The sequence below is a fragment of the Perna viridis genome, chromosome 6 (genome assembly GCF_037379345.1).
Source record: "Perna viridis isolate PV_CMFRI_1.1 ecotype Kerala chromosome 6, ASM3737934v1, whole genome shotgun sequence".
NCBI lineage: Eukaryota > Metazoa > Mollusca > Bivalvia > Mytilida > Mytilidae > Perna > Perna viridis.
This window is the reverse complement of record NC_142450.1, coordinates 43533678-43546710: the sequence shown is the minus strand read 5'-3', so window position 1 is coordinate 43546710 and position 13033 is coordinate 43533678. Positions and strand designations below refer to the sequence as shown.

Below are 13033 nucleotides of genomic sequence, written 5' to 3'. Positions count from 1 at the left end.
AAAATGTTTTTTTTTTATGGAGGAGAGCGAGGTTATCACCTAGCTAGCTTTCCTCAGTTTCCATAGCGTATTATTGAAGTTGAAACTTAGGAATTAAATATGAATCTAAGATATTCCATCAAATCACTTGCTTTAAATATATGTAGTTTGGGGGGATTTCTGAAAAACAATTTATCAGTTTACAAAACCATGAATGAATTTGGTACTTGTTTTTCTTCTAGTGAATCATCAGATGATATATACACAGATCTGGTGTTAGAAGTTGTACATGGTAATAATGTTGTGTTCAAGAAAAAGGTTGGTCACTTTAATAATAGCATAGCAATCAAATCTGTTCAAGAGTTAAATTTTGTTTTATCATTTTATTTATTTGTTCATACCCAGCTTTTTGATGATTATATCAAATGCTGATTAAAAATGTTTTTGTCAGATTGCTATTGGTTAGAATGTTAAATGTAAAAAAACTGAAAAATACAGCTGTATTTCAAATTTCATATAAGATTAAAGTAATGATTAAGAGGCTAAAATAAGAAAATCCCGCTGGGTTCAAATCTCCCATTTTTGGAAGTCATCTTCCAGATGCTAAGGAGTTGAAACTCCCACTTTGAAATATTGATTTTTTTTACATTTTGAAAAATATTTACGCTTGATATAAAATGATTTCAATGTTGCTCATCCTGACAGAAATATGTTTACATGCATATTAGAATGTTTGTTTCTTTTGGAAATTAAGTCATGGTTGAAAAATAAACATGATGAATATGATACATTGGCATTTATTAGGCTATTGGAAATAGAGCCCAACTTTGGAGAATGACAGGTTCAGGTATGTTAGAACATGAGGGTTCAGCAGTACCTAGAGATCCTCGGAAACCATCATCAACCACAAACAGTCTAGTGCTAGATACTAGTGTTATAGCTCCTCAGCCGAGGGAGTGTTCTCCCCTTACTCTGAGAAAACCTGACAGAAGAAGAACAGCTACACAGATCTGGGAGTTTACTGAGGTAAGGTTTACAATACAATGTTACAACCTGTGGTGTCAGTAGACTATGGCTTTAGGAGAAGATCTTTACACCTATACAGCCATACTGATAAATTTATTTATTTAATGAGTGAAATTCATTCCAATGAGGCCCTTTTCCAGTAATAAGGAGTTGGATATACACAATCAAAAAGTATTTAATTACTTTTGTTTGTTATTCAGTGTTTTAAGATCTGGTAAAAACATAGATAGACAGCAGTATTTAATAGATTACTGTATTTATATTCCATGTTAAGAATCTGAAATGTTTGCACTAAGTATATATTTATTTTAGGATGGAAGACTGTGTTGTGCCTCTGGTATATTATGTGTTCAAGCTCTTGGTGGAATATTACAAGAAGGTATGATGAAATATAAATTTATCTTTCATATAAATTTGATAGTTTTATGGCTTAAACATGATTTAAAAAACAGCTATGTACCTATAAATTGATTAAAAATAACTAAGGAAGTGAGCTTTGTATGGTGAAAAATATTCCATATAGATGTGCATTGCCGTAACTTTGTTGTAGTGTTGCCCTGTTGAAGATTGAGACAGATAGATATGAATATAAAAATGTTGATGATAGAGTGTTTTATATATAGTAAGTTATCTGAAGATAAAGAAAGATGTATTATCATTGTGTCCATTGTAGTAGACCTATGTTGCAAACTATTTACTGAAGCTTTAAAATATGTTGACAATACTCACGTTTTATCGGATGATGGTAATTTTTTTTTTTGACAACTCAGGATTTTATGATATAGTTGCCAAGACCTGCTTTGATATTTTGATTAGAAGGAATACCTTTTTATATTCTTAAATACAATGTATAACTGTATTTTATTGCGATAAATGTATACATATTCTTATAATTCCAAAGTCTCTCATAATTCATAATAGAATGGCACTGTTTATTGTAATTGTATATTTATATTTATATTTATGTATATTTACATGTGGTGAGGCTATAATAAAATATTGGATCTGAGTCTATAAAATCAAATGTTTAATGAAATGACAATGGGCAATTCAGTTTTTGTTCTTGTTTTTTTTTATAGTATACATGCTTTCATCTTTAAAAGTATTGTGAGTAAAGATTGTATTAATTCAATGGATATATGATAAGACATAAAAAACTAAATTTAGAATAAAACATTTATGTAAAGACAATTTGTATTACTTCAGGTGCTATAGCCATCTCTGGTCCTGGCCCAGCCAAACCAGAACATCGTGTAGAGAAACACATGCAAATATGTCGACAGAAATTAAGACCAGGCTCAGGATACCTGTCTGTAAGAGTGCTGATGGACGGACCAATTAGAGTGCTGGAAATAGCTGATATTCAAAGTGAAGTTAGTTCATGTACATAATCCTCTGTGATCTCTTACAATGGTTTTAGCTGGTATGAACGGAATATTAATGGAAATAATTTCAATGTTTTTTTCAGCATACTGACCCCTTAAAAGCACCACCATCCTGTATTTATTAAATCCCATCATTCTTTTCACAAACCCAAGTTACTGGTACGTTTTTTGTTATCGAAATCACAAATGTTTTCATTGTATTTTGTAATAAAATGACAAAATCACTACAATTAATGCACTGAACAGTTTCTGTTTTTACAGAATGTGTCTTACCTGCTAAGTATAAGAGTGCCTTTGTCTTACTTTTGGGGATAGCTTGGGGAAATAGACATTATGAAGGATCCATTGTTGTATGTAAAATATACCTGTATTTTAGCACCATCAACGACCAACCATGAAAGAAGAGAGTGGATGGCAAATCTATGAGGAAAAATCAACCATCTCAAGGGAGCTAGAGAAAGCTAAACAGGGGGAAAGGAAAGTTGTAAAGGTAATCGAAGATTGCTAATGGTCAATCAATCTTTTTTTAGGAATTATGTATGTGTATTAAAGGAACCTGTTATGAAATAGTTGTATAAGGAATGTTAGGATGCTAGAAAATTTCAGATGAAATACTTTCTGAAGCAGGCAACTGTTTTAGTTCATTGGTCTCTCCAAGGATGGGTAATTGTAAAAATATATCCAATACACATGTATTATGTGGACTTATACATGAATTTTTTAAAAAAAAAAGGGATCATTTGAATAATTCAATACTTTGTCATTGTAGCTACAAATGAATCTAAAGGGTGGACTTGGTATATCACTGATCAACAGGATACCTGAGGAGTTGGTCTATATTACCCTTAGTAACATAGCTGTAGAGTACCAGTCATCACCAGAGAAAATTCTCTTTGACATTAGTGTTGGTGATATTCAGGTATTATCAAAATGTAGTTAGGGTTAGACTTAAATTCATGTGGCACATAAGTCTTAATGACTGGTAAAAATATCTGCAGGAAGGTCATTGACCCTGACTGTATGAAGGTTTGCGGCCTGTTTTACTTCTTTTATGTATATGAACTTGCTTGAAAGGTATTTTTTGTATGATTGATTTTTGTTTACAAATTGAGATTGTTATCAGTTTACTGTACCATTAGGCTATTGCTAAAGGAACTTTCAGAAGCACTGTCAAAAATTGTCTTGTTGTGTGGCTAACAGATTAGTTTCAAGGTTTGATATTGATTCCAAATATATTTATTATAATTAGAATTAACAATTATACCACAATAAACTGTTCAACAAATACAATGCATCTGCTGATGTAGTGCCCATTAAAAGTAATTATAGAAGTTAACTATCTAGGTACAGGTAGATGTCTACCTGATTTAATCTGAAGAATGATTATAACATTTTCACTTTGCAGGTTGATAATCAGTTGTTAGATGCCCAGAGACCTGTTCTGTTATTTGTTACCAGAAATCCTAAAAAGGAAGGCCCAGACTACCAAAACAAGGCACTCAATATAGTAGCACATAAGGTTCCTAATACCAAATGGAATGCAGATATATACAAGGTAAATTCAATAGAAATCTTTCCATTGGATAACTAAAATTATTTAGACAATGCAAGTTATAATTATTTAGAAAGAAAGCTTGAGAAAGAAAGAAGTCATAGTGATAGGGGTGTCCATCTTTCCGGCCTACCTTCCGCAGGGGGACCCACCTCTTATCGGTTACTCCTCCTATATTACTGAATGGAATTAAAGGAACTTTCACAGAATCTTTTTGATCCCATTGTGCACCTCCTATTGATTTTGATCTGAATCAGTTTTGGGGGTTTCACATAGCAAAACTTGATATTTGTCCCTAGTTAATATAGTTATTCATTACTCCTCCTATACCACATAATGGAATTAAATGAAACTTGTCACAGAATCTTTTTTGACTGTTCCTATTATCCTATTTTTGATTTTGAGGGATTTTTCAATTTGGGGGTTTCACATAGCAAAACATGGACTTAGTCATTTGTGAAAATGGGTACATCTCGTATCCGTAACTCCTCCTCAACCGTTGAATGGAATTGAATGAAACTTTCACAGAATCTTTATTATATAGTCCTTTTGTGCACCTCCTATTTTAGTTATTGATCCAAATCAATATGCAGATCATAAAGTGCATGTTATCAAATGGATGAGTGGGAGCTATCAAGTTTCCTTTATGTTTCCAGCATTTGGTTATTTCTATGAAGAAGATGACATTGGATATAGAGGAAAAGTTGCTTTGGAAACTGTTCCAGTTCGCTGGGTTTGGAAAGGAGGAGCATTTAGCTGATGAAACAGATTATGATTCCCAAAAGTATGCTATTTACCTGTCTAATTTATCTGTCAATGAATATTTAACTGAAAAATGAGTTGTGTATGAGTTTTAAATGTTTTAAAAGTTTGTTTAAAATGAATGCATGGAATAATTCTTAAAATTTGGAATAAATTTGGTGGTACTAATTTTTTTAATTACTTTTTCCTTTTGAACACTCATTTAACATCATTGATGTATGTATTTTATCAATAATAAAGGCAAAGTAAAGGGACATTTGATTCATCCATCAAAAGTATTCATCTTCTTAGTGTTTCAGAATAGCAACTGCTCTAAGTAATGTTTCAAAAGACCTGAACAAAAACTCAATATTTGTTATATTGGGACCAAGAGAAATATATACATAGATTATTTTCCTAATGAATGGCAACAGAAAATAATCTTTATCCGATACATATAAAGGGAGGTAATTTAACTTAAAAGGTTTTACATGTTAAACTCACAAGGTAAACTTCTCCTAATCCACTGATTGAATTTGATGACATTTTACACTATAGTAAGGGATTGTATATAGATTTGTCAGGAGATGAAAGCCCAAATCAAGTGGGGTATGTTTTTTCAGTCTGCTTTCATAATTTGTAGTAATTTTTTTTCTGGTATCGTTTTAGATCATTAGCTGCGGTGTCATCTGTCAAAGCAAAGAGATACTACTTTGGCACACTGAAAGTGAATACCAAACGTGTGGTGATGAGTATGAATACAAGTAAACTACCACCAGACCTCAGGGCTATCAAACTAACAATGACTTCAGGAATATTAGCCAGCTTTGAAGATGCTCAAGTAGATTTAGGTATTACTTATTGTGTTAATGTACATTTCTGTGCTCTCACACTTATGGAATTTTCTCCTCATTTATTTTGTTCAAAATTAATTGATTTTGGGGGAAAATTTCCCTTTGAAATTCAATATGATTGATAGAATATTATTTGCTTCAATCTTTAAGATTATACCAAAACACTCTTTTTCTTTTAAGGAATACATTTTTTTGCTTTCAGATTCCTTTGTCAGAAACCATCCATTTGAGACTGCAGATTTTTTGACAAGGGAGATAATCCAACATTTTACTGGGGTATGTTATTGTTGGAATTCTTTTTTTTTCAATGTTTCAGATAGGTAAAATGTGTAGCCCAAAGTTATGGAATCAATACTCAAATGGTTTTAATTTACTTTAGTAGAAAATGAAAAAAATGGCATTAACTTAATCTATGGTTGAATATCTCTTTATTGGAGCATTTTGAATTACATGAAGAGGCTGTCCATGTAAAAATTAGGCAGATCCTATAATACAGTTGGTACAAGGTAAATTTTATCCCACCAAAATTTTTGTTTCAATGTAATATGTATGTGAAAAAGTAAAAAAGATTTTTTTAAAGCAACAATTGATGGATCAGACAATGAGTATAAAGTTTCCTAACAAAGCAACCAAATTTTGCTCAAAATTAATGAGTTATCTCCCTTTTTTAATGAATTTCATTGCATTCTATAAGTTTTTTTTCTCTTTAGACATTGCAGTTAATCAAAATCCAACATTCAACTTTGAGAAAGGAGACATTTATGATAAGAAATGGATAAAAATTTGTCATTTACAACTCACTGCCTGGTTTTTGTATGGACATCCTCTTAATTGAGAGAGATTTTTTTTCCTTAGTTATTAATTTCTCAAATTTGCAAGTTTTTGCAACTTTGATGAAAAGATTTGACAACAATATGAAAAGATTGTTTTCAGTTTGACCTTCAAATAAGAAAATTTTAACATCAAAAATACTTCATGTAACTTTTAGGAAATCAAGAGTCAGGCAGCTAAGTTGTTGGGATCAGTTGATTTTCTTGGTAACCCTCTGGGTTTATTCAATGATGTAGCAGAGGGTATAACTGGTCTGATTAAAGATGGAAACCTTGGTGGGTTGATGAAAAATGTTACTCATGGATTGTCTAACACTGCTGCAAAGGTGAGTTAAATTTGAATTTTAATAAACATAAACTGGTCTATAGACACTTACTTTTAGGTAAAACTCTAAAAAAAAAAATTCTATTACTTTTTTTCTTATTTGATGTAACTTTGTCAATAATCATTGAGCACAATAAGACCAAAAAACACATTGAGGAACACTCACTGACAAAAATTAGCCTTAGTGTTTTAGAAGAAGTTTAGATAAATGTTACAAATAACAAGAGGCCTGGGTAAAACTACATGAGTGATACTTGTTCCATTTCCAGGTTACTGGATCCCTGTCAGACAATGTGGGTATTCTGAATTTTGATGAGAGACATAATGACAGAAGAGAGGAGATAAAGAATTATGGTTCAACAAGTAGAGGAGGCCATTTAATGGCTGGAATCTGGGGTTTAGGACATGGATTATGGGGTGGTATATCTAGTATACCTAGAACTTCTATTGAAGGTGCTAAAGAGGAGGGGTTAGGGGTATGTTTCTTTATTGTAGTAAAAAATCTCATATTTATATAATACAGTTTAGATCAAAGTAAACACTTTAAAATATTGTAGTTTGATAATGAACTAGATATAATGTAAGCAAGTTCACAAAGAGAATACCCTCGCTTCAAATGGACTTCAATTTAAAATAATTGTCAGATTATCTCCCTTTGTCATCATCCAACAGTAACTGTATTCCTTCACGCACATCTACATATGATGTCCAACCTTTCTATAAAATTTCATTAAAATCCCTTCAGCAACTTACAAGGAGTTGCACTTACAAGGTTTTGCATATTTACCATGTTAAACCTTAAATTTGGATTATCTCCCTTTGGAACCCTCTGACAGTTATTATATTCCTTCATGCAAATCTACATATGATACCTAATTCATCAAAATCCCTTGAGCGGTTTATGAGGAGTAGTGCTTATGAGGTTTAACATGTAAAACCCTTAGTTTGAATTATTTCCCTCTGGAGTCCTTCACCTGTAATTATATGCCTTCTTGCACATCTATATGTGATACCCAACCTTACTATAATATTTCATCAAAATCACTTCAGTGCTTTAGGAAGAGCTGCACTCACAAGAAATTTGGACAGACAGACAGACAGACAGATGATCCCTATATTACCCTCCCCCCTCAACTTAATAAATGGTTTAAGTTCTTTCCTGCAAATTATGAGATAGTTGTAAGTCCTTACAACTCGCTCATAACAAGTTGACCAATATAGGTTATGTATTACTTCAGGGTGCAGTGGTAGGATTTGTTAAAGGAGTTGGTGGTGTTGTCCCTAAAGTAGCCACAGGTGTTCTGGACCTGGCCTCTGGTGCTGCAAATGCTATAAAAGACCATAGTCACAGTCGGTACACTCCTAAACGAGTGCGGGAATCTCGATGGTGTAAAGGACCTGGAGGACTGTTACCATCCTATGGAAAGAAACATGCTGATCATCAAAGGTTTCTGTTTAAACTCAACAAGTATGACACGTAAGTATAATATTGTGTAGATTAAAGACTTGTCGTATAGTAGTATCCCATGTTAGTTTACAATACATGTATATCTAGAATCATCTTCTGAGTTGGTGAAACCATACATTCATAAGGCTTTAGACTTGCATTATAATTGTTATCAAAAGCAAAAGGATGGCATAGATACTAACATTCCCAGATTATTCGGGAGAAATTATATCTTGCATGTTCTTCTGATGAGCCAATCACTTACATGTAGGAGATACAATACTCCTTAATATCAAGTATCTCTTCCATAATATCTTGCTTTGTTGCTAATGTTTACTAAAGTAAAAACATTTGTTCTAGCAGATGCCAAATTCAATGGACTTTAAATATGATTATCCCCAATTAAGGAGTCAAAGCCATGCAATTTTCAGACCCTCATTAATTTATTTCACTTAGAAAACTGTTTTCCAAATTAATAGCTGGTTAAAGTGTTTGTCACTGTGAAAGTCTTCTGAGTTAGAAGATCTGTTGTAAAGGAGGTTGGAATGGGTTATGTGTTCAACATATTTTCTTCAGCATCGTGAACTAGCACACAGTATTTCTAAATGTTTCAATTTTTTATCATTAATACTTTTAACGACCACTAAGGCAATATTTTACAGAGAGTATTTTCTTCCCAGGTTCATTGCAATGGAGTCATTGAGAACAGCTAAAGATGATGGATGTATAGCCTTGATCACAGACCAACAACTGATCTTTCTTCGACCGGGATCACCATCGGAGGATAACATTATATTCCAGGCACCTTACAACAAACTGAAGCACTGTCGTATCTTTGAGTCAAGTATGTTGTTCTTTATTTCTTCCTCAATTTAAATCAGATTGTAAGCACTTATATTAAAATAATATTTATACTGAGATATTTTTTTTATACTTTCAGATAAAAGGCATTATGTGGAATTACTATTATCCAAGAAAGAACGACCTGTTCAGGTTCTATGTGACAAGCAATATATTGCTCAGAAGGTATTCATACTTAGTTAAATTATTGGCTTGTATTGTAATGAAATATGTAAGAAAACTCATTTGAGTTAAGACTAAGATTCGTATCTGCCATGTTGGATATTTCACATTGGAGTAGAGATGGGTTAGGAAGAATTGACATTATGCCATCTACGACGTACTTGGCATCAAATTGTTTTGCTACTTAATGAAAGATATTTTTATTGAACTTCCTACAAGGAAATATTAATGAAAGATATTTTTGTTGAACTTCCTACAAGAAAATATTTGTTGACAGTTAATAATGTATATAAGATGTTGATCTGATGATATATATCTGGTTTGTAGGTTTCACAACAAATCAACTATGCAAGGAATCTCTATGATGAACAGCTTCACACTGTCAAAGAGTACACATCAGCTGATAGTATGGACTGAGTTCCTTTACACCATATTAATACATAGCATATTATGATAGTGTGGTCCTAAGCTTTTTTATGTCGTTGGTTATTTCTGTAGGGAAAGGATACACAAGAATGTAAACATTGATTATAGTGGTCAAAGAAGCAAGAGTGACACAGCCATATCATACTGCCATGCTTTGAACATTAAATTGGGTTATGATGAAACCTATAGAAAATTGCCTTACATTAGTTTATGTTTACAAGACATTTATATTCTTAATGTTTACACTGTTACATGTAAGATTTTTTTACTGTGCCATACTAGAAACAAGTCTTTTTTTTGTTGAAGTTATTTTGTAATTATAAATTTTTAATGCAACTTTTGAACATTATTGTAGACTTAATCAAAGATGTTTCTTTTTGTTTCTGTCTATGATGATTAAGTTTTGGACTTGATGGATTTTTTTTCTTCATGGTAAAATTAAATTACTTAATTTGACATTAATAAATAAAGTGGCAACTTAACTCTGAGAAAAAATTTAAACATTCCGTAAATTTACAGTACATGGCAATGAGTATTGACGCAACAATAAGACAGATATTGTTTCTATGAATATGACACAGGCTCCTCATTGAGGGTCAAAATCGTATAATGGTGCATTTAGATTTGCTCTATAGTCACTGTTAATGTTGTATAAGGATGATATAATATACTCTATATTAAGGAGACATTTCTATACTTGTATCAATCAAATGTAAACTAATATGGATATATAAATCTATCTAAAGATCATGCAGCAGGTGATACAGCATCACCTATTTTATTTTTAACAGTAAACCCATAAAGTTTGACATATAAACTCAGTAGTGTTTGTTTCCATAGGAATGCTGTATATTAAGAGATAATGTTGCCTATATTATTGTGTAAAATGGTTTACAGATTTTTACAAGTAGAAATCAACTAAATTCTCAATGACACATATTGTCTAATTAGGCCTTCTGAAGGGATTCCAGTCAAATTATTTTTTGTGCAGAAGATATGTATCATAACTGACTGTTGGAAAGTGTTATTTTTTTAAGTGAAATAAAAATCAGTGGCTATTTTTTTTAATAACTACTTATAAATGAATGTTTAATTGCTAGGACAATTAATTGGATAATTTAGTTAGTACAATTAGAATTCCATGGCCAAATGTAAATATTTAGAGTTCTGGTAGGACTTTGTCTAGATTCTGTGATAATCATGTGATGGAACAAATTGTACTTTTTATTTATTGTGATTCATCATATAGAGGTCATTAAATAGGTCATCATTCATTTCCATCAAGGAATAGCATTGTCATCTATTCATTTCTGTGTGTAACACATCCTTATTAAAGTGATTTTTATCTTAATGTCATTTTTTTATTTGAATTAGTGTATACTTTGTCAGTTATTAAGTACATATGAAGCATGCTTTTATATTCTGATATTCAAAGTGAAAGTTTATGGCGAAAGTTGAAAAGCATATTGATAAGCAGCAAGTTTTATTTTTTTAATAATTTACGTTAACAAACTGACATGACTTCTAACCTGCCAAAAAAACAGTCTGTCCCCCCTCAGTCTTTGATGTTATAAGCCTTCAATAATTGTATTTTAGCAGCATTATCATAACTTTTATCACAAATATGATTAGATCTATTTGAACTTTTGTTCTATATGCTTTCTAATGTTTCCTGGTGTTGACTATAAATTATTGTTATAAATCATTTCTGAAGTTTTATGACTTGGCTTAGGGAGGTAGAATTCTAGTGGTTTGAAGGTTAGGTTTGTGAAGATGGGTCACAGTGACATATTCTTTATGTTATGAGAATGCCATACATGTGTTGCCCTTTATTATTTTCTTGACTTTATCATGAATTTCAGGTCCTGTCTATTTATTTCAATTCTAAACCCTCATGCAGTACCATAAAAATCAAATGATTGCCTACCAACCCTAAGTTCATTTCCTTTTATCTTTCTTAACATTATATAGGGTCAGAGAAATAGTGTTTACTAAAACTGTATAACACTCAGTAAAGGAGGGGTTGTGTATACATGTATCTAGTCATTGTGGGTAAAATGTGTTTTTTTTGCATGTCAAAAACTATTTGAAGTACTATTCTGAAGAATGACTACAAGTTGATCAGATAAGCCTGATCTCATGATTCTTTTGTTGTTGATTATAACTAAGATTTTTTTAGATTATTGATGTCAATTATTTATAGTACATGGTTTTTTAGAGTGAGATTATTCATGAGGTTATTTAATATTTTTTCAAGGAGAGGGAGTTTCTCATGCTCATCTCATCGACAAGATGAGCGTGAGAAACTCCCGCGAGTTGAAAAAATATTTAATAATGTGTTAATTGCTGTTTTGCTGAATTGTAAGGGATTAGTTTTCTTTTATTTTCTGTTTTCTTCACCTAAATATGTAAAGTTTATAAGCCCAGCAAAATTTTCTTTTTGGGGACTATTTTTCAGTGATGTGCTATGTGACCTTAGTATGTTGTGCAGCTGTGATACACATTTTTTGAAAAAAATCGGTGAACTATGACGGTTGCGTTTAAAGAAAATTTGTGGAATAATTTTGGGATTTATTCATTCTAATTGGGAAAGTTACTGTATTTAATCACTTTCCATTGTAGACTAGAAAATATTGCTACAAATAAGCCATTATTTCATATGCAGTAAACAAACAGATGGTTATTTGGGTCGTCAAATATTCCTATGCTGTTGCTTGTATGTCACACGAGGACGTAGAAACTAGCAATAATTTTCATTCTCACTCGACTGGCGCGAGATTGAAAATTATCGTAAAACAAGATCAAAGGGATATTAAACAAAATAGCAATAAAATTACTTATAGTACATTGTTATGTGGTTGCTTGTTAAATAATGAAATCATTTTCCATTTTCAACACAATTTATTCTAACCTTTGAGACATTATTTTTAAGCTGTTTGATATTTTGTTGTGTGTATTTTTTCCATGAATAATTTTTTTTTTCTCTCTGAATTTCTCGAAAATTTGTATTGTTCATTAATATGGATTAAAGTCAACATATATATATATATATATATATATATATATATATATATATATATATATGTGTGATTATTGGTTATTACTTTTACAATATATTGTGTTATTGAGTGATGTTTTGTCATTGTTTTAGTTCTATTCATATGTAACCATTCCTGGTGGCAATGCTGATTTTAAAAAATAAAACTATTGGTAAATCTGATATTGTTTTTTTTTTAATGTTACCCAAGAACTATATAAGTATATACCATTTATCCTATATATAGCCAAGACTATACTCCCCCTCTGCTTTCTGCTCTTTTTTCCTGTGCTTTTCAAGTACAATTTTATAAGTTCATTCCAGTTGCTTTTCTGATTTTAAGATATCTTTAGTAAATCTGAAATTAATTGAAAAGCAGAGCAGGCTTTTGTCTTTTTTTTTTGTTCT

General features: G+C 31.4%; 1 protein-coding gene across 5 annotated transcripts in view; it reads left to right on the top strand.

Moving 5' to 3' along the window:
- Positions 1 to 12808, top strand: part of LOC148615146 (intermembrane lipid transfer protein VPS13D-like) — a 64393-nt gene extending 51585 nt beyond the window's left edge. For all 5 annotated transcript variants that reach the window (XM_088589774.1, XM_088589770.1, XM_088589773.1 and 2 more), the window contains 16 exons: positions 222 to 297; positions 784 to 1005; positions 1318 to 1384; positions 2212 to 2378; positions 2767 to 2880; positions 3160 to 3309; positions 3796 to 3945; positions 4599 to 4726; positions 5353 to 5534; positions 5740 to 5813; positions 6526 to 6693; positions 6962 to 7168; positions 7931 to 8169; positions 8820 to 8983; positions 9080 to 9165; positions 9490 to 12808. In XM_088589774.1, coding sequence (XP_088445900.1) covers positions 222 to 297; positions 784 to 1005; positions 1318 to 1384; positions 2212 to 2378; positions 2767 to 2880; positions 3160 to 3309; positions 3796 to 3945; positions 4599 to 4726; positions 5353 to 5534; positions 5740 to 5813; positions 6526 to 6693; positions 6962 to 7168; positions 7931 to 8169; positions 8820 to 8983; positions 9080 to 9165; positions 9490 to 9579 — 2284 coding nt within the window. In that variant the 3' untranslated portion in view covers positions 9580 to 12808. The remainder of the gene's footprint in view (positions 1 to 221; positions 298 to 783; positions 1006 to 1317; positions 1385 to 2211; positions 2379 to 2766; positions 2881 to 3159; positions 3310 to 3795; positions 3946 to 4598; positions 4727 to 5352; positions 5535 to 5739; positions 5814 to 6525; positions 6694 to 6961; positions 7169 to 7930; positions 8170 to 8819; positions 8984 to 9079; positions 9166 to 9489) is intronic.
- Positions 12809 to 13033: the final 225 nt, after the last annotated feature.